This window comes from Terrapene carolina, unplaced genomic scaffold (assembly GCF_002925995.2).
Source record: "Terrapene carolina triunguis isolate 2854851 unplaced genomic scaffold, T_m_triunguis-2.0 Scaffold715, whole genome shotgun sequence".
NCBI classification, from domain to species: domain Eukaryota; kingdom Metazoa; phylum Chordata; order Testudines; family Emydidae; genus Terrapene; species Terrapene triunguis.
In genome coordinates this window covers 1,469,783-1,490,552 of record NW_020665066.1, presented here as the reverse complement: position 1 = coordinate 1,490,552, position 20,770 = coordinate 1,469,783, and the positions used below count along the sequence as shown (strand labels likewise).

Sequence of the window (20,770 nt, the reverse complement as noted above, 5' to 3'; positions counted from 1 at the left end):
GTGCCCAAACTGTCAATTGCCTTGATGAATGAATTTGTTAATATCTGTGTATTTATTCTCTCCCTCTCCTTCCACAAAAATTCTTAATGGTACTGTGACAGAAGACTTTTTTTACCTTACTTATAATAATAATTTTATTACATGATAAATAAACTTTTAACACTAGCTTTTTACACAACAAAAACACTAACTTTTTTTATTTTGTGTTTAACAGCTGTACGATGGTCAGTTACTATCATTGTGTCAATCAAAACTCTAATGCAATTTAGTATGTAAATACTTTTTCTTTAAATATTTATGGTTCCAAGAGTGGTTCGTCAAGATGATAAAATAAATTAATCCAATTGAAGGGAACTTGAAACATTCAGGACATTTGACCAGCAAATAACTTGTCAGAGATACAAATATAATGATATAATTTTAAATTATACAAGAAATTGTGAAAGACCTCTTTAAGCTAAATTAGTAGCGTATCCTGTGAAGAAGAAAAAAGTAAAGTCTCTACTGGCCTGTAGTTTGAAGCAGTTTGTTACAATAAGCCACTTTTACAAGTAAAGGTATTTGAAAAGGAAACTTGCTCTTTCTTTTAGTATGATAACTTTGTAAAAAGTTTTGGAATCCAAAAGTTTAGCACTGGAAAACTTAATGTAAAGTTGATGTACGTGGATGTTCTGCAAATTCTTGCGTAATCTTAATATAACTTTCTTTACCAAGTGGCTACCCGGGCTATCCTTATCCACCTGGTGGTCCATTTCCAGCAACAACAAGTGGTCAGCACTACCCTTCTCAGCCTCCTGTGACTACTGTTGGTGAGTAACTTTTGAAAGTATCCCTCTTTCTGAGTTCTAGAGAAAGCGAAGGTTCCAGCCGTAAGTAGAGAGGGGGGAAAAAAATCACATTTATGAAGCAGATGTAAATTGCATCGTACTCGTATGGTAGTTAAAACCTGAACTTTTAAGCAGCGATACCATTTAACATGTATTTAAAAATATCCGTTGTATTTTGTTTCCTCCAGTCAGGAACTTGGTAAATTGCCTTCCTTCTATCCATAGTCTCTGATTTGTGAACTTTCTGAAGAACAATGCATATAGCCACCCTACATTTTTCTTTCCCCATTTGATAAAATGTGACATTTTTATTGCATGTGCACTGCTCTGTGTATTTGTTGTTTGTTTTAAAAAATTGTTGTCCTTATTTTAGTTATCTGTTGGATTCATTTAATTTGATCCAAGAGAACCATCTAGTAAATGGAGATACAGAGCTATAACTCTAATTTGATAGCAGTCCCTTCCAAACATTGTGTGTGAAGTAGCAATCACTTGTAATATGTTTACAGCCTTTGTCTCCTGCAAAATAAGTACCATAAGTAAAAACAAGAAACGACAAACGAGTTTTAAGTGTGTATGTGCTCTTTCTTATTTAGAAATGCAGTATCTTTTAGTATATCCCTAGTATATTAATTATGTATTGGGCAAACAAAATTATATCTTGAAACTGGTTTGAATGAGGTACCTGAGGAAAATGTAAATCTAATCTGACAACTCAGGGTAAGCAATTGACTTTATTTTCTTGCAACACAAGATGTGTATTTGTTTGCACTGTAAAATCTTTTGTGCTCTTCACTTTGTTTTGGGAACTATATGAGTCATGGTGAAGGATTGGGACTGTGGTGTTTTTGAGGCCTACTTTTTGAGAATCAGCAGTCTCATTCTGGGGGGGGGGGCATATTTCATTTAAATGGCGGGCTCAAACTGTATCTCTTTCCGAAGGCACCATATGCCAATCTACATCCTTGTTGCAGTATTGCTGGCCTCTGAAGTAGATCTAGCAATTACCGCTTTAAATGCCAGACTGCATTGGCAGCACCAAAAGTGCTCACTTTGGTTACCAGGAGACTCAGAAACTATGGGATGATGTGGCAACTGAAGGTAATGCAGTCCATCAGCCAAATGAATGAAGAGAGAGATGGGGGTGGGGTGGATATGTACAAGTCGGCATGGGATTTAATGCACAGGCTACTTGATCGTCTTTTCTTGCACTGCACTTTTTGAGCAGCAGTACCCAGGAGGCTGGCTCTTATGCTTATATGTTTGTACTTCCTCAGGCATCTGGACTACAATTCTTTGAAAAGCTGAATGACTTCCAGTATTTGATATTAGTCTCATAGGTTAGCAAGAGGGGATGAGCTCCATGAAAGAGAGAGCTGTCTGATAGGAGTGGTCGCCTTACATCTGTTGTTTTGGGCGCTCTGTTAGTTGTGGGGAAAGTTTGCAAGAGTATTCCCAAAATAACAATGAAGCTAGTATTTATTTTGGGGTGGAGGGTGTTCTGGGGTTTAGTAAGTCTGCGAAGTTCTCAAGCTCTGGCAAGACCTAGTGCAGTGGTTCTCAAACATTTTTTTTTCGTGGACCACTTGAAAATTGCTGAGGGTCTCGGCTGACCACTTAATGATCTTTCCAAATGTTGTTTGTACCATTAACTAACGATTGTAAAGCGCTTTGGATAAAAACGCTATATTAAAAAAAAAGTAATAATAATTTTGTTCTACAAATAAAAGCACACAACTCATATTTTCATGTCAGTAGTTTTACCTTTCTAATGCGATGGATGTGCCCTTTCTCCCCCGCCGCCGCAGCCCCCGAGCTGGGGCTGGGAAGGAGGGGTGGGTCTCTCCCCTGCCACAGCAGCCACAGAGCTGGGGCTGGGAAGGAGGGCTGTTTCTCCCTGGAACTGGGGAAAGTTGCCTCTTTCTCTGGCCGCTGCAGTTCTGCACATCCCAAATTCCCCCCACCCCCTCTTCTCACCCCACTGCCCCCTCCCACCTACCTCTTAGTCCCCCAAGGCCACCACCTCACCTTACATGTGCGTCTTCTCCAGGGTCCAGGCACCTAATTAGTGGAGCCACGCCTTGCGGCTCCACTAATTAGGTGAGTGGCCCTTCAGTCTCTTGTGTGTGGCTGCCCAGGCGTGCATCTTAGAGGGAACTATCCGTGGACCATCTGAATGGAGCTCGCGTACCACTGGTGGTCCACGGACCACAGTTTGAGAACCTCTGACCTAGTGTATTTCAGGACCTTCATCCCTATAGGAGACAAAGAATATATATTTGCCATTGTGGGACCATTCCAAAGAGACATGAACATGGATTACCTTCTATAGATTTTTATATCCAGTACAGGCACTAATTACCAGCAAAGACGTCTGAAGGAAGGTAAATTTTTCTTCATGCATGTGGAGGGAACGTGTTTGTCTAAACAGATACTGGAAGAAGACTTGGGCTCCCAGATTATGGTTGAGTATGACACATTTAGGATTTATGCATCTGCCTCACTTGTGGTCTTGGCTTTTCCAAAGTATGGAGTATGGCAGAGTGAGCCATGTTTAAGGGAGCTGAGGGGCTGTTAGGCCACATAGTTTATAAAGGTGGAGTCCAGACCAAAGCATTAATATTTGTTTGTGTTCTCTTAATAGCAGATGCCAGAAGAAAGCAGAAGCAGGTATGGATTTGTGGTCATTCGTATGTTTTCTGGGCAGAAAAACGGGCACTCGTAAGAAGCTTTGGCCCACAACTGGGCATTCGAGTGGAGGATGCTAAATTGCACTGGATAGGAAAGAGCGGCATGATGTGGGATCAGTTAATACCCACTCTGTTTCATGCACGAAGGCGTCTGCCAGATCCTGATGTGCTGGTGATACACCTGGGAGGAAATGATCTGGGGACAACAAAATTTGTGGATCTTATCATCCGAATTAAGAAAGATTTAGGATTTATCAAGCACACATTCAAGAATGTCATTCTGGTCTGGTCAAACATTGTGCCCCGAAAGGCATGGAACCAAGAAGAGACCTATAGATTCATGGATAAGAACAGAAAAAAAGTCAATAGGGAAATTGGCAACTTTATGAAGTTTATCGGAGGGTGTGTGATCAGACATGATTCCCTTGTACCTGAGTCTCCGGGTTTATTCCATCTAGATGGTGTCCTCTTATCTCAAAGTGGTACTGATGTCTTCAACCTGGATTTACTGAGTGTTTTGGAGACTTTGATATGACTTCGGAGGAAGTTTGACATTATTGGCCATGTTTTTGACAAGTAGGAACCTCACCAGGGGTAGGGAATACACCATAGGAGGATTCCCAATGATATGGGGATACTGTGGTAGTGTTTGGAGTTGCCATCTCTCATGTGGGGGAAGCAGTACTGGTTGCTGAATACATTTCGGAGGTTGATAATAGTGTTTCTGGCACATAATATTTGTTACCCCACTATTAAAATGAAATGTTATTCCCAGATGCTAAGCTTTGTTGTTCTGCAAGGTCTATTGAACATTTTATTTTGAGCTTAATTTGATTAATTTATGTAACTTGTTTAAAGGGACACTGCCAAATAGTTTTTACCTCTTTTTTAAATACACTATCTTCTCTGTGTAAAATCATTCAATAGTAGGTAGCTTTGTTATAGGACCTAATGTATAATAAGTGAACTTTTTGAAGCATTTCATTATCAGCGATACAGTAATATGAACTATATGGTCATATTCATGATGACATTTTCTGACACAGTATGCAACTTTAAAGGTATGTAAAATCGGAAGGTAGGTTGTCTGGCAGAGCAGGACGCTGTGAGTTGAGACTTCTGGGTTCTATTCCCAGCTCTGCCACTGATTTATTATGGAAATAAGTCAGTTAACTTCGCCATACCTCTGTTTACCTGTCTGTAAAATACATAATAATTACCTCAGAGGGGTATTTGACAGTTCTGATGACAGTTACTATAGAAGTTCAGTCTTGTTACTGTGAAGGTATAGACTCTTGACATAATGTCCTTTTTAAATAACAAACTATTTTTATAGACTTGAATTTGTTATAGTATTTTTGGTTTTTTTAAAGGTGATTGAAAACACATTCTTTCCTTACCAATTTTGTCCTTTTCCATCTTTCCAACAGTTTCCCTCTTTCTAACAAAGCATAAAATTAACAATTTTGTGCTTTCCCCAATGTCTTTGATGTTTTCAGCGTAGCCCTGGCAAAAGTGTCTGATGCTCCAGAAGCAGTAAGAGGCATTCTTGCTTTTATTTTGCTCCTTCAGAATTGAGGCCTTTTAAAACTTTCTCATATTGTGGATTTTCTTCTTCTTTGAAACTGCTTTACTGATTCACTTGAAACTCAGGTTTTTCTAACGTTAAATTGCTATAAACTGCTTGACAGTGTCTCTTTAACTTAGTGACCATGTAGAAAACTGCAGCATTTTCCTTCCAGTAATTGTTGCAGTATATTTATATTTTTGTTGTAGGGAAAAAGCTTTGGGCCTGGTTTACAGTTTACTTTTTGCATATAGCCAACCAGCACTATAATTTAATTTTGTTAGTTGGGAGTGCTGAGCTACAAAAAATCAAAATATTGTGAAACGTGTTAGCAAATATATTATTCCATGTAGTTAAGATTTAAAAAATTAAATTTTGTAGAAAAGAATTTTAATATTTCAAAAATCTCCATCTTCTCTCCTGTCTCAGTTCCCATTGTCAAGATATGTGTTACATAACGTTCATTAATTTGAATTTAAAGTAGTTTTGGTCAGTGGACTCAAGGAACCCGTTTTATTTTCTTAAATGAAGACTCCTGTCAGTATTTTGATAGCTCCTTGATGCAGCAATTTTCATTTGGAAATCCCTTTTTGACAGGACTTGAGAAAGGAACTGCTTTAACCTTACCAGGTGCCCCTTCTCCCCATTTTGTCTTTAATCAAGTCTTCATCCAGAAAGATATTGGTTATGCAGGGAATTGCCTGCAAAAGGACACTTGTCAGAGGCAGGGGAGAGGTGAGTATTAGGAGTAGAGGAGTGTTCATTCTCCACTATTCTGGCCTTACGTTACTCAAGTTCCCAGCCTCGCCAACTTTTTGGAGGAGGAATAAGGAAGCCGCAGTTTAATAGAAAACACCACAGTCTGTATACAGGACTCTAAGGCAAAAGTAATAGAATATAGGACCGTGTGCAGCCTAAAAGTTAGTTTGGTGAAGCTTGCAGTAGGGACATTGGAAAAGATTTATTTGAGTATTCATCTCTGTTCTTGAATACCTCTGAAGGTTTCCCTCATGTACAGGGCAAATTTGTAGCCTTTAGAGGAACTGGGGTTGACTCCCTCACGCACTGGGAAAGGTTCTGCTCAATACGTACATATCGAGGACTTAGAAGCACTTCCAGCACGTATGGCATGGGTACATTTTGTACCCTACACTTGGATTAGAATGTTCCCCGGTGGAAATACCTACACTCTGGCGAGGTCTACAGTCATATTTATACCTTTTTGATGTTGGACGATGTTGATGATTAATGCATTTAATTTGTATAACTTGGTGATTGTGTTTTACAAATAAAGTTGTAGCCTTTACTTTCTAGTCATCTTGTGGTGTTTTAATGAAGACATGACATGGAAGGATGTGAGTTTACAAATTCCTTTTTGAGATAAAGTGTCTTTGTGACTATTAACTCCAGCCTGTTGAAATGTTAGTCGGTACTAAAACATACTTTCATAACCGTTTCTAACTTAGTCTGTATAGTTCAAAAAGTTTAAAAGCACATGAAAGTTAAATACCTCACTTAAGACTTTTTTTTTAAAAAAGGCAGTAGCTCATAATACAAATAGTTCAGCCTGATCAACACACATTTGTGACTGAATATGACTTTGTTGTTATACTTTTTGTTAAGGCTGTCAGTCGGTATTTGGTAATCGCTGCGGTTGAGTATCTGTTGGTTTATATATTTCAACCTTTGGTCAAAATGTAGTAATTAAGGTGCATAGCATTAACTGTAAATTTTGTTGTTTGCTGTTAAGCGATAGCAGTGGTGAATGTATGTTGTCAGGATTTCTTCTCTTTCGTATTCTCTCCATTTGGTGGTATTCATGGAGTTACTGAGATTGGTTTGCAGAAACCATTGTCTTGTCAGATGTTTTTGCTCAGGTTTGCCTGAGAGTGCTTGTATGTACACTGCATGTAAACATCTTCTGCAGGATCAGTTTTAGTTTGTAGAATTCTGTTGGAGTTTCTGTTCTGGTCGGTAGGTAAGTAACCCTTTTATCTAATCAAGGGAGACAATATCTCAAAAGATGGTGCTAATATATTGATTGTTGGGATTAGTTTCTTTAGCATATTTTCTTATTTTTGTTGGTTTTATCAAAAATAGGTGGTCTGAGTTTTCTGTTCATGTTAATGAAGATATGTAGTTGTCTCAATAAGTGTCTGTTTTCTGATATATTCTTTTTGTAAATGTGTACCCTTGAAGCTGATCTGGGGATAGAAGATAGTCATTGGAAATTTGCTGACATTTACATGCTGAAACATGTATTTGCAATTCTGCATTTGATTTGCATTAGCCTTTGTTGCTTGGGAGATGTTCGTATCCAAGGGTTATCAAATAGTTTCTTCATAATGACAGGTTTCAGAGTAGCAGCCGTGTTAGTCTGTATCCGCAAAAAGAACAGGAGTACTTGTGGCACCTTAGAGACTAACAAATTTATTTGAGCATAAGCTTTCTTGTTAGTCTCTAAGGTACCACAAGTACTCCTGTTCTTTCTTCATAACAGCATCCTTCTAGTTAGATTCTGGCATTTAGCCACAAACCCTAGTAGGGGACAGGACAGTGCATTGCTGCCCCATCCTAGGGAGAGCTCAGAAGGGGATTATGCCTAATGCATGCACAGTTTCTTCTTGGTGCAGAGACGGAGGAGTGCAGAGGCTGCACTATCCCATAGGATGGTGTGACCAGTTTTCCTCTCCCAGCCTGTGGCCCACATGGCCCACCCCAATGGAACAATGTTTTTTCTACATGGGGATAAGCATAAATGGGAGGAAGGGGAAGTTCCCCATTGGAGTACATGGCAAAGAGGGGGTGTTGCATTGATTTGCACCTCCTCTGGAGTGATAAGCACCCTCCGGGGTGCAGGGAAGCAACAATCCCTTAGCTTCCCCAAGCATGGGAACTGAGATTGCCCTGACACTTGTGCAAGACTTGCCATGGGAGGAAAGGTTCCTTGAGCCCTCCCCTCCATCTTCTATCGTATTTTTTGGCAGGGTTCAAAAGTTTAGTTCACGTTGCTCTTCAAAGTAATCACACTTGATTTTTGCTCTTTATTGCAGTGTACTAACTGCATTATAGTTATGGCTGGAAAAGCGCTTCATTTTAAGGCTGGGGTTTTCAGACTCTCTATACAGCATCTGTATTTATAGTGGAGTGCGAGCTCCACTATAGTTTGAGTAGATCCACAGTTAATCTGCCTGTTTCATGCCAGTAGAGATGGGAATGGTGTTATGCTAGATTGATTATTGCAGGTTTGGTTATGCATGAACTGATAACTACTTACATTGGTTACTAGTAGCTGTACATGCACCACCATTTAATGAGGTGGTAGGATTTTTTGAGCAGTCAGATCACTTGCATGCATCCTGCCATAGACCAGCTTGACAACATAATTTATCTCACTGAGCTGCTTGATGATTTTAAAGGGCCCCTCCCAGGCAGCTTGGAGTTTATTCTGCCACATTGGAATGAGTGCCATAACTTTGTTCCCTATTCCATGTGACCTGGCCTGTGCCATGTGGTCATACCAGACAGTCTCTCTTAGGCTTTAAATAGGTTCTCCTAAGCAAAATCCAGGAGTTCTGTGAGCCTTTCCCTAAAGGACAATATATATTCCACCGCTTCCCCCTCAGGAGAGGTCTTAAGCTCCCACTCATCCCTCACTTGGTTCTAGGGTGCCACACCCTCCTTCCAAAGAGCAGTGCAAAAGAGGAAAACCTGATTCTTAGTGAATTTCTCTATAGGCAAACAGCAGATATACAGTAACTTGTCCCGATCATGTGATCTAGAAAAGTTTCCAGCATTATTTTAAGTGTCCTATTAAATCTCTCCACCAGTCCTTTGGCTTGAGGGTGATATGCAGAGGCCCACAAGTGTCTGACCCCATGTTTCTCCCATAAGCCCTGGTGAAGGGTTGATATGAAAATGAGTCCCCGAGGAACTTGCTGGGGAGGAAGCCCACCTAGCTGAAAATTGACAAAAGAGCATCACATCTGTGTCTGCCTCTATGGAGGACAGAGCTGCAGGATAGCAAGTAGCATAATCTACCACCCCTACTATGAATTTCTTTCCAGTCTGGGTCTCCTTACTACAGAGTCCCACAATATCCATGGTCAGCTTCAAAAAAGGTTCCTCTACTCTAGGTAGTGGCCTCTTGGCTGCTTTACTCTTTCTTGAGCTTTTTCCACCTTCTGATAAGAATCACGTGTTCTGAGTATTTTTTTGACTGCCTCAAAAACTCCAGGCCAGTAAAAATTATGCAACAGCCTGTGTTTTGTGTGGTGGATCTCCAGATGCCCTGAAAAAGGGATATCTTCGGAGAAGTTTAACATCTTAAGGTGATACTTCTGGGATACCACTAACTGTCTCCTGATACTCCAAGTCTCTGTCTCCCCTGGGGGAAACCATTCCCTGTAAAGGAGTTGCTTATTCCACAAGAATCTCTTCCTGCATTCCTCAGATAAGAGGGCTTTCAGCCCTGGGATTGGCCACTGCAGCCCTCACCTTCTCTAAGGAGGGTTTGGAACACAGCTGCCAGGGCAGGGAGTGTAGCCTGCTCCTCCCTGCTAAACTCATTCTGTTTCCCCCTCTTGGCTTGGATATCAACCAAAGCAACACTTAACTCAGCTTATTCTCACAGGCCGGAGGGGACGGTTGTGCCAAATAGCAGGGGAACAGAGGTGCTCTCTCAAGTAAATAGTCCCAGGTCATTTTTAGGAGGGAACTGGTATTCCTCTCGACTGCAGAACTTGAGTTTTTACATAAAGAATTTTTTGTTTCTTGCTGCTACAGTGTTGTGGCTTGTAGAGATGAAAGACTATTAAAATGTCCTGTTAGGTCACATTTATAAGCATAACATACAGTTTGTCATTAGGGATCAAGTGTACAGCATTTTATTTGTTATACCATGACATTTAAATAGGCTTTTTGATTAGTGAGCTTAATTTCTGTTTGTTCAAAGTTTTTTTTTTCAGTCTTGTCCCATTCATTATCCTTCTGATTCTGTTACGGGTCTGAAGCTGCTGTAAGGTCACTTGTGAAACCAGACTCTGCATAGTAAAGGTTAAGTATCTGAGTGCTCCCAGGGATTAATGGCTATGTGCCATAAAATCTTCCCAAAGATCGGCTAATTATAGAAGTGACAGAAAATGCTAAGGGTTCATTCTCTGTAAGGAGCTACATTGAGATTGTTTCAAAATGAAACCTTACTTGTGCAAGGAGTTAGTAGAAATCCACCATTTCCTGTGTTGCATTAACATTTTTTGTCATCTGAATTTCCATTTTTAAGATTAAGATGTCTTCCCTGATATTTCCCTCCTGGTTTATTATTAAAATGTCTTGTAAAAAAGTGTCCTAAATAAGGGATTTTCAGAAAACAGCTAGTATTGATCACTGACTTTGGTTTTGCTTTATAAATGTATATTGTATATAAAAAAAGGAGTGACTGGAATCTTGTGAACTCTCACATTCGTGATCTGAGTGTCTGGATGGTTACAATTCACTTCTCATAATTACAGTTGTCTGGTAGTGAGTATACTCTTCTGTTCCTTTAGGAAACTTTACAGGGCTAAGAATGTTTAAACCTCTCCTGGCTACCATAACCCATTGCTTTCTCTCTTCCCCTTCTGCCCATCCCTTACCTCACAAATAATTTAACATAAAAGTGATGGTAAAATCTTTGCAATATAATAAAACAATGTATATAACTCATTACTTCAGTAAATAATATTAATGCTCAATTACTGTAAATTAAAGGATTTGGTTCCCCTCTCCTCCGTGGTTTATGTGGTGTTCCTATAGAAAGTGCTAATCCTGTCTCCTCAGCATTGAAGCATGCTTGAGAAATTCCTTCTGGTTTATGTGCCGTTTCACATGCTTTCATTGCCACATGTGATAAGTGTTTACAACTTTTAACAAAATATTGTAGATGTCTTTATGGACCAGTAAAGTGCCTGAGTGGCATGAGCTAGAAATGACACCTAAATCGATAATGTATATACATTTTTATGAACCAGACAACATAATATTTTTAATAATCTATCAATCGGCTTCTACACTAGGAGTATTTAGTCTATTAATAGATTAATTGTACAAGAAGCTTGTATATATTTTATATATAAAATAAAACAGTAATACTTATTGGCTCTGAATAGGTGCCATTAGGTTTAGAACTTTGTGCTGCATATCCTGCATAGAACAATTAACATGCAACACATGCTAAATGAGTCCATTACTACTTGGTGAAAAATATAAAATATGTCATTGTTCTGTTACAATTTTTGTATCATGAAAAAGTAATGATCAGAAATACTGGTGATACATGTTTAAGGTACGTTTTTCAGTAGTTTTAAACCACTTTCTGTGTGATTGTAAAACAGACATCACAATATGCCATACGTCTTTCTAGTATTTATAGGGTAGATAAGGTGATTCATTGAAGGGAAGAGAGTTCTAAAAATGAAGTTTTTACTTCTTGAAAAGTTTTCTACACTCTCTTTTGTTGCTTGTTGTAACTAAAAATTACTTGGCTTAAAGACACTTGATTCATCTTTATTCCATTGACGTGGATGAGAGGGTGTACCTTTGGCTCACTTAGCAGAGTTTGGTGAGTTGACGATATAGGTACTGCATGCATTTTTTCACAGTTATCCTTGTTTCAGTTGGGTGGCTTCAGGCTTTGAAATAACTGGATGGGAGGAGCCATTCTGTGTTCGGAGCAGAAAAAAGGAAAGGATGAGGGAGAGCCATGGGCTTTGGTTTATAGCTTCTAAGATCTACAGGAGCAAGGGTAGCAGCAGAATGGGGGACAGACAGCAGAGGCCTAATGTATAGTTTCTAAGCCCAACATAGACTAATGAAGAGCTCCTAAATTCCATGTAGACTTTCATCGAGCAACTCTCGGGAAACATTCTAAAACAATTTCCAATACTAATAATTTAGTTAAGCTTGATTTACTCCCCAGAAATTTACTGATCAGTAACATCAGAGTACTTGTAAAAAGAATGCTGTTTTAAAGCTGAAGTTACTAGAAAAACCAGGAAGTTCAAAGTAAGTGTGCTAGAGTACAGTTATGGAAGATGTAGTGTCATAAACCAAATGAATCTAGCTAACACAGGCACAAAGATGCAAATACCTGATTTAAAGCATAGCTAATATATACACTGTTAAGGCTAGAATCTGTGGTAACAGCCTTCCAACTTCTGTTGGCTTAAATTTTAATAGTTCATATCATTTTTAGAGTAGAACCTTGTTATTTTCAGATGTAGCAGCTCAGTCTTAACCTTTTCCAAAAGTTTAAATAATACATGCATCCCAGAAGAGGACTTTCTTTTACAGTTATTCCCTTATAAAACTCTTGTGCATCAAAAAGGTAGCGATACACTGAATTCTTGGTCAAGATATATTCATTGTGGTGCAGAGTAGGTGTTCTTGGCCCATTACTTGTGGCATTGTCTTTACCTACAACATTCCAGATATTAATCTATAACTTTAAGACACAGAAGCTGTAGAGATCAATGCTGGTCTAAACCCAGGTCTCTTCTTATTTGGAGTTAACATAGACAGCTTTATAGCACTGCAAAACCCAATGTGAAAAATATATTAGATTCCTGATGTAAATAATATCTGGATATACCCATCTTAGAGTATTTTCTGATGCTCTTGATTTCAGAGTTCAAAATCTCAGATTAGGTTTGATCTTGCATCTGAGCAATCTTTCCTGTTCTTGTGTTATCTGGAGTACATGGTTGACAGCAGAAGTATCGGCCCATTGACTATTAGCTTGTGATTGTGTGGTTTATTTTCTGCTTTTAAACTTTCTTCCGGTAGTGTCACATGCTATCGCAGAGAAGATAGCCAAAACAGTTTCAAGTAAAACCATGCTATAAAAACCCAACTATTTTAAAAATAAATAAGTCTGAACACATAATATGTTCAGAAACAGATCCATTCTGTTGCGCAACAAAGATGTGCACTGTCTTGAGGATTTTATTAAGTCTGAGATGCTGACAAATGAAATAAAGGCTCAAGAGTTCTGATTTTAAAAGGTTCAGCACAAAGTACTAGTTCAAAGACTGATTATTTAGAGGCAGGATTTGCTCATGAAGGAGAGCAGATAATTTTATGGTACTCCTTTTGCACACAACCTGCATGCTGATTTGCATGAAGTATAATGCCATTCTTGATTAGAAGAATTGGCTGTTTTTGTATGGGAGGGTAAGGCTTCTGAGCAATAGTCAAGATTAGAAACTGGTATGAGAGAAAGCCCATTTAGTTGCTTGTAAAACTTTGTTTGGAATGTTTTGATTAATTTAACGTGTTAATCAAGAGGATGCACTTAGCCATCGTTACAGCTTGGGGATAGAGAAAGTTGGTTTTATGTCACCTTTACAACTCCTCTGAACCCGAGGTCAGTCAGGGACCAGGCTATTCCCTGTTATACATTAGAGCAGCCTTAAGACTGCTCTAATTTATGTCCAGCTGCTGGTGCCCCTAATCAATTATTCTGGCAGCTGGGGATCTCTAGGGCATAGATATATCCTGGCCACTCCCCCTTTTCCCTGACCCACACCTACTGCAGGGCTGGGGGTGTGTGGCATTGGACACTCCACAGTGACTCCATGTCAGCGGGAGATGTTGGAAGAATCCTTCACCAATCAGTTTAGATGGCATTGTGGCTGTTTCGTGCTGCCAGTGTAGGTCCAGGATCCTGACTCCAGTTCTTCCTCAAACACCTGGAAATTTTATGGTGGGTCAGTTCCTTTCCTTTCAGTTCAGCCATTCTTTGTTCTCCCAGTCGTCTCTCTGTTACATCTTGTGAATCAAAACATAAAAAGTATATTTAATTACATGACTACAATCACATGTTTTTTAATTTTAAAAAATTACTATTTATGCAAAATAGATCAAATTTCAAAGAAACTACCACAGATGTATCCACCCTATCCTTAGGCAAAAGCCTGAAACTGGAGATGGGCTTTGCTGTGTGCCTTCAAGGTCCGCAATCTTAGGCTCTTTCAGAACAGTTGAGAATGAATTCCAGAGTTTAGGACCATCCACAGAGAACTCATGTTCTCTTCACTTCTGCCTTTAAAAATAAATGTCTGTAAGGAAATATTGAGTGGGGCAGTTACTGTACAACAAAGTATTCGGGATTGAAAGTGTTGCACACTTAATTAGGAAGAAATTTTCTGATGCATTTTAGAATGGAAATTTTTGCAGTCTATTCACCTTTTACTTAATTATTTAAGAATTATTTTATAGTTGGCTAATCCAGTAACTTCTTTGATTTAACTTGATATGCACTAACCCCAAATTAAAATTACTAATATTTTTCTTAAATTTTGATTTATGCTAGATTTAATTGGTTTTTTTTTTTAATAGTTTGCGGGTTTAAATCAGTGTTTCCCCTCTGGACCACTGTGTTGGAAAAGTAGGCTTAATTTTAGGTCTTGGTTACTGGCTCGCTTTGGCTCACAGGGGCAGGGAATGCTGAGGAGGGAGAGGTATGTCCCTTGCACTGCTTCCCTGAGATGAATTTCAGCTGATTAGGGAATCCCTTGACTGAATCTGAAAGGATATACAATAATCAGTCAAGAGGTCCATAGTGAAAAAGTAAAGGAAGTGATCTTGAAGATATACCTTTCTTTCCGAACATATTCTCCGTTTTAGTCTTTAGAGGTATGTGACTCTTGAGGGAGTTAGCCTAATTCGAAAAATTCTTTCTGCTTTGTGATTGCGTGCTTTTGAGAGAATTTGGTTTGGCGATACACTGAAAGTATGATGTGGAGGATGATATGACAACTTCTGTATTTCGACAACTTGACTTTATCCCTGTGTACATGGCTTCCTTGGGTATTCTCTCTTTTCTGAAGTTTCCCTTGCAGCGACAGGACTTCAAAACTGTACAAAGTTCAGCCATATAAAGGTTGCAGAGTCTGGTCACGCAGGTTACTACCGTGATTCCTCTTGCTGCAGTTGAGGTTTAGTGTATCTCAAAGTAATTACGTGTAAACCAGAAGTATAAGAGAAATTGCAAAGCTGTGTTTTATTCTTTGATAGATAACAATTAAAGTGATTTATAATGGAGACTGGAATGATTATTTTTTCAGTGCAGGAATATCAACATGAAATTGGAGAGACTGAAGTTTCCTGCATTGTAGGCATGCAACACTTTGCTGCAACTAATTGAAAGGTTTTACATTTAAAAAAAAAAATGTACATTAGTCTAGCAGAGGACATATAGCTACTCACTCTGAAAGTGTGAACTGCAGAAAAAAAATCTATTAATCGTCCTAAAGGCTAATGCATTAATGTTACATTCAAAGAAAGTGACTAAGAAAATCTTGGCAGAGAGTTGATTTACATGATTGTTTAGTTTTTCTATCACACTTGCTAGTATTGAATCCCATGTGAAAATAGTATTTGCTTAGTAACTGTAACAAGTCACACATAGCTAATAACCACTTTACTGTGGTAATCTCATTTTATATTGTTTAATAATAATAATGTTGATTATTCATCCCAAGTTAATTACCATGATTATTACATAGCACTTACCAGTTTGCTACAACGGAAAATATATTTTATGTAATATCATCTAACCTTTTTGGAAAGTATATGGAAATTGGTTTTGGATCTAATTGAGTGTAGTTACCCAGTAATCTGTAGGAGTCTATAAATGTTTCTTACATTATATGTATCAGGTGAAACCTATGAGTAGAGTAACTGCAATCAAGCTGCAGCTAGCCATATTCTTTTGTTTGCCCAGATTAGTTAGGTTCGTTTAACTGAATTACAATAGAAGTTAATTGTATAATTAATTTATACAGAATCTTCTTACAGTTGGCTGACTTTATCTCTTTAAATGTGTGTATAAAGCAAAAGTGATTATCTGCTAAAGCCAAATAAAATAATTTAGCCAGGAGAAAAACTTCTGAAACTTTTCCTAGATATTAAGTAATTTTATTATAAGTAAATGCCTAATATAGATACCTAGTGTGACCCTGAGTGGTTACTTCATATTATAACACTGCTACATATTCTTAGTCTACTGAAATATAAGATTAACATTACTCCTGATCTACAACAGTTAATTACGGTAAGAATTGCTGCTTTTCAAAGGAGAGTTGTAGCTAAAAATGCATCCTCTGAGACACAAGGCTCCCCCCCCCCCCCCTTTTAGCTGAACGATGGTGGTAATCATGAAAACACCTGGGAAGAGTAGGACCTGAGAGAAAACTTTAGGCTCTTAACCCCATATAGTAATTAGTCATCAACAAATGCCCTGTTTCTAGGTTCACATATATGTTTATTGTTCACATATATGTTTGTTTGCAAATACACAAAATAGGCCAGTCAACATCTCATTTTTGTTACTTAAATGAGAGGAAACTATGAAAAGTACAGTTGTGCTTCATGATATGTTGTTTTTTGGTTTAGAGGTTTTTTGGGTTTGTTTTTTGCAAATACGTTCATCTAAGATCTACTGACGTTTTACATTTTTGTACAGTCTTTTGCAGTTGGAAAATGATTTTTTTCTTATGACTGAGCAACAGTCCTTCCATAAGATTATTAAATAACAAAATCCTGAATTAACAGAGGCTTTTTTAATCAGCTATATTTTTAATTAAGATGACTGGAAGCTTTCCTACCATCTGGAACACGTACTAAGTATTAATTATCTGGAAAGGCAGTTGCACAATGCACGTATGCTCAACATTTCTGTAGGGTGTAAAGGAAATCTGGGACAATTCCCCTTCCCAAACACACAAATGGCATTCAGTAATAACAAAAAACGATAGTCTAATCCTGGGTCCTAGCATTAATGCAATATCTAAATTTGTTGCCTGCAGTTAGAAAGGTAACATCCCAGGCCCAGTTGTTTTCATCCTTTTCCAATTATAGCAACTTTTGAATGAATACTGTATAAACTTCAAGCTATATATTCACATTTTATGAAAGATTGAATCCTTTTTACATTGTGTAAATAGGAAACTATTGTACCTCTTCTTCTGTACGTCTGAGTAACTTAATAGTTTATGAAAGGCTACTGCTTATTTTATAACCCATACATTATGGATCTTGTTCCTGCTTGTTATTGTTTTGACTCTCACTATCCCTTTGTAGCTTTCTAGAATTTACTTAAAATCGTTTTGATCTTTTTGCTTGGGGTGAATATGAGGGAGCAACATACAAACTTTTATCTTGCACTATATTCAAATCCAAACAATTGTATATAGTTATGCTTTTGCTTTTCTCTTTTGTAATATGTTTGTGCTTAAGTTTACAAACATTGTTAATGAAAAGAATACTAATAAAATAACAGCAATGATGTGAATGCAGGGCATTTCCTGGAGATTAACCCATTGATCTTAGAGGTCAAAGTGTGCCTCAACATATCTCCCAACTGGTCGGTAATCCCAAAGAAACACACTCTCTCAATCATTATTGCTTTATTAAGTTTTTTTCATTTTCAAGAGCTTTCTTTTAAGATATTTGAAAAACTAAATATAGCCAATGTTTGGGAAGTTTTGTTCAGATATATACTTGAGTGATCAACAAAATGAATTGTGAAAACTTTTAAAACTCAGTGCTGTGCAGACTTTTGTGAAGTGTGTATATGCCTGTGCGTGTTAAGAATCGATCAAAGAGTATTAACTGACATGTAGTTCATTATGCAGAGGGAATACTCTGGTTGGTAGTTACCCAGTCTTCCTTACATGTGCTCAGCTATACGTTTTTAGAGAGAAGAGGCTAGACTCTTGGGAGAGGAGCTGTGAACATGGTGAATGTTATGTTGGACTGTTAAATTTTAACTTTGTCAGAAACTGGCTGCAGTAGTGAACAGGAAACTTCAACGAGTCGAAGAGCGATACTGGACTTTTCCATCGTCTGGAGGAAAGAGAATGAATCCATACTTGACCGTCAAGTTTTGAAGTAAAGAAGCTTGTGTGCACCTGCCTTCAGTCAGATTTAGCCACTAGAACAAGTAAAGAAATATGGAAGGTGGGATGCAAAACTCCTGAAAAACGAATATATCACTAGAGAAAATAAATAGTCATGTCCTCACAAGAGACAACGAAACCAGAAAGTGAAATCTGAGGAAACTGGAAGGAGAGACTGGGACCAGAGACTGTGTTCCAAAGGGACATTGTGGAACTGGATACCCTAACCAGTGAATAAAACAACAACCAATAGAACAAAACAGCTGAGAGACTTTAGGAAGAATAGACAGAAATTTACAACAGTTTACTTTGTTGTTCAGTGGACTGGAGATTATAAAAACAGCTGAACTTGGGAATGGACCAATCACACCAAAGTCATGATGTCTTTTATGGATGCTCACTGTCACCCAAATAGGTTAATCATACACAGATCATCTTAAAGAAAAAAAAGACTAGTAACCTGGAAAAGATTGTAATTCAAAAAGAAGAGTTTTAATTTTAAAGATCAAGGGAGAAAGAAAAAGGATGGATGGCTGCGTATGAACGCTGTGGGGCACTTTGAGTTGATGTTTAAGGTAAAATACAATTTTCATACTAAAGTACTATTACTAATTTTTGTTGGTTTTGATGTTAGTGACATGAATAATTGGTGCTAAAGGCATACAAATATTTATGAAAACAACATTTTTAGTAGTGTTAATGGAAATAATGTTTGAGTTAAATCAAGTGTCAGAATTTGTATGTATAAAGATTCCATGTTAAATCAAAAGGACATGTGCAAGACCGTCTAATCTGCATGAAGACAATGTGGAAAACTGCAGATTAGAAAGCACTTTGGGAGTTTGTCACACTAATGTTTTAAGGACTGCTTTTTACCTACCTATAAGGAAAGAGACTTTTCAATTGGGAACATTTTTGTGCATAAATGAAATGTTATATTTGGATTTATATTTGAATGAGATGAGAATCTACTATGTAACAGGTATAGGAAATTTAAAAGGACTGATACAGAATCGTAAAGGTTTCAAGAAATGATCTGTGTATAATTTAAGGTATCAAAAATAAACCAACATTTATCTTGGATGTGATTCTATTATTGCTCATTCATTCTTTCCTCCTTATTTCAGTGTTGAAAGCACCAATCAAAGGTTATATTCTGATAGAAAAGCAGTCTGGTGTGTTGTTCAGAATTAAGTTTAAAATATCACATGTAGGGTGTATCCATTTACTTCTGGCTGTTTACTAGGTTTGTCCATCCTTGTTGATAGAAAGTTTCAAACTACAGAATATCTGAAGACCAATTCACATTCATAGGCCAGCTGTTAACATTCAAATATGTAATTATTATGATTCTCTATCTTTTATACTAAGCTCCTCCAGAGTTTGCCATTAATTCAGCCTTCTGTTAGAGACTGAAACTCACTGTTTGTGGATCTCAACTGCACTTGTTGGTGATGAGATGAGCAGCCCCTTTTTAAAATTAGGATTGAAAGCACGGTTAGATTTTAATGTGAGCTGAGTGCATGGATACACCTTTAAATTTAATTCATATATGGTTTTCTGCATTTCATTGTGGCCTCTGCATTGCTTCTGAAAATTAACTAACATGGAAAAATTCATTTTATGTTCCTGTCTTATATTCTTAAAGCAAGGTGCAGATATTTAACCACTTTCTGTCAAATGGCCCTGTAACAAAGCTATCCAAAAGAGTGAGAGATAATTTTGTGCCTGTGAATTTTATTCTGCAGGTCCCAGCAGAGATGGTACCATCAGCGAGGATACCATTCGAGCTTCTCTCATTTCAGCAGTGAGTGATAAACTGAGATGGCGGATGAAAGAGGAAATGGATCGTGCACAAGCTGAGCTCAATGCCTTGAAGCGGACAGAAGAAGACCTGAAAAAAGGTCACCAAAAGCTGGAAGAGATGGTAACTCGCTTAGATCAAGAAGTGGTAAGCTGATTGAGAAAGCAATGCCATATGTCTTGATTTCCAATAGTGAACTGAACCATGTATGTGTAAAGTCTGTTTTGAGTATAATGAATGTTTCCAGGCTTCCAGTATGTCAGTTTTAAAATGTCACCTTTTTTTTTTGGGGGGGGGGGGTGAGAGAGAGTAAGAAAAGTAGATGGAAATGGAGTTAAGACTATTCAACTCACTGTCCAGAATATCCACTTTATTATTTTATTTAGCAGTAGGGAAACTGTAATACATTTTGTTGAAGGATGTGTACTCCTGAAGATGATGCTGATGTAGGGATGTGTATAACTTTCTGCCTCCAACTTCTGAACAGTAATGGAGACAATTTTTACTATATCCTGGTACTACCACTGACTCGTGATCTTATGCAAGTCACTTTAGCCTTTCTGCTTTACTTTACGCATCTTTATAAAGAGAATGTGAAGATTAGTTAATTAGTATAGCATTTTCAATAAGCAGGTTCTATACAAGACATTATTATTTTTGTCAACTAAACTGGCAGGTGTGTGACATTACAAAAAAATAAAAATTTATCGTATATACTCGTTCATAAGCCGAATATTTTTGGTGGTAAAGTGATGCATCAAAGAGCGGGGGTCGGCTTAAAAATGGGTCTACACCAAAATTTGATGATTTTAAACTCTATGGAATCATTGAATTTAATATCTAATACATTGTCGCTTTGTTTACCTGGAGCGTCTGCAGGCCTGGAGCCCCTCAGCTCCCATGTAGCCGCGGTTCGCCGCTCCCATTGGCTGGGAACGGTGAAC

The 20,770-nt window shown here is 37.9% G+C and overlaps 1 protein-coding gene across 2 annotated transcripts in view; it reads left to right on the top strand.

The window, feature by feature from the left end:
* Positions 1–20,770, top strand: part of TSG101 (tumor susceptibility 101) — a 53,476-nt gene that overhangs the window by 24,574 nt on the left and 8,132 nt on the right. The window contains exons 7-8 of one of the 2 annotated variants that reach the window (XM_024199207.1): positions 715–809; positions 19,771–19,973. In XM_024199207.1, the coding sequence (XP_024054975.1) occupies positions 715–809; positions 19,771–19,973 (298 nt within the window). Of the gene's footprint in view, positions 1–714; positions 810–3,471; positions 6,379–19,770; positions 19,974–20,770 lie in introns of those variants that run through there. The other variant, XM_024199206.1, reaches the window with a different exon arrangement.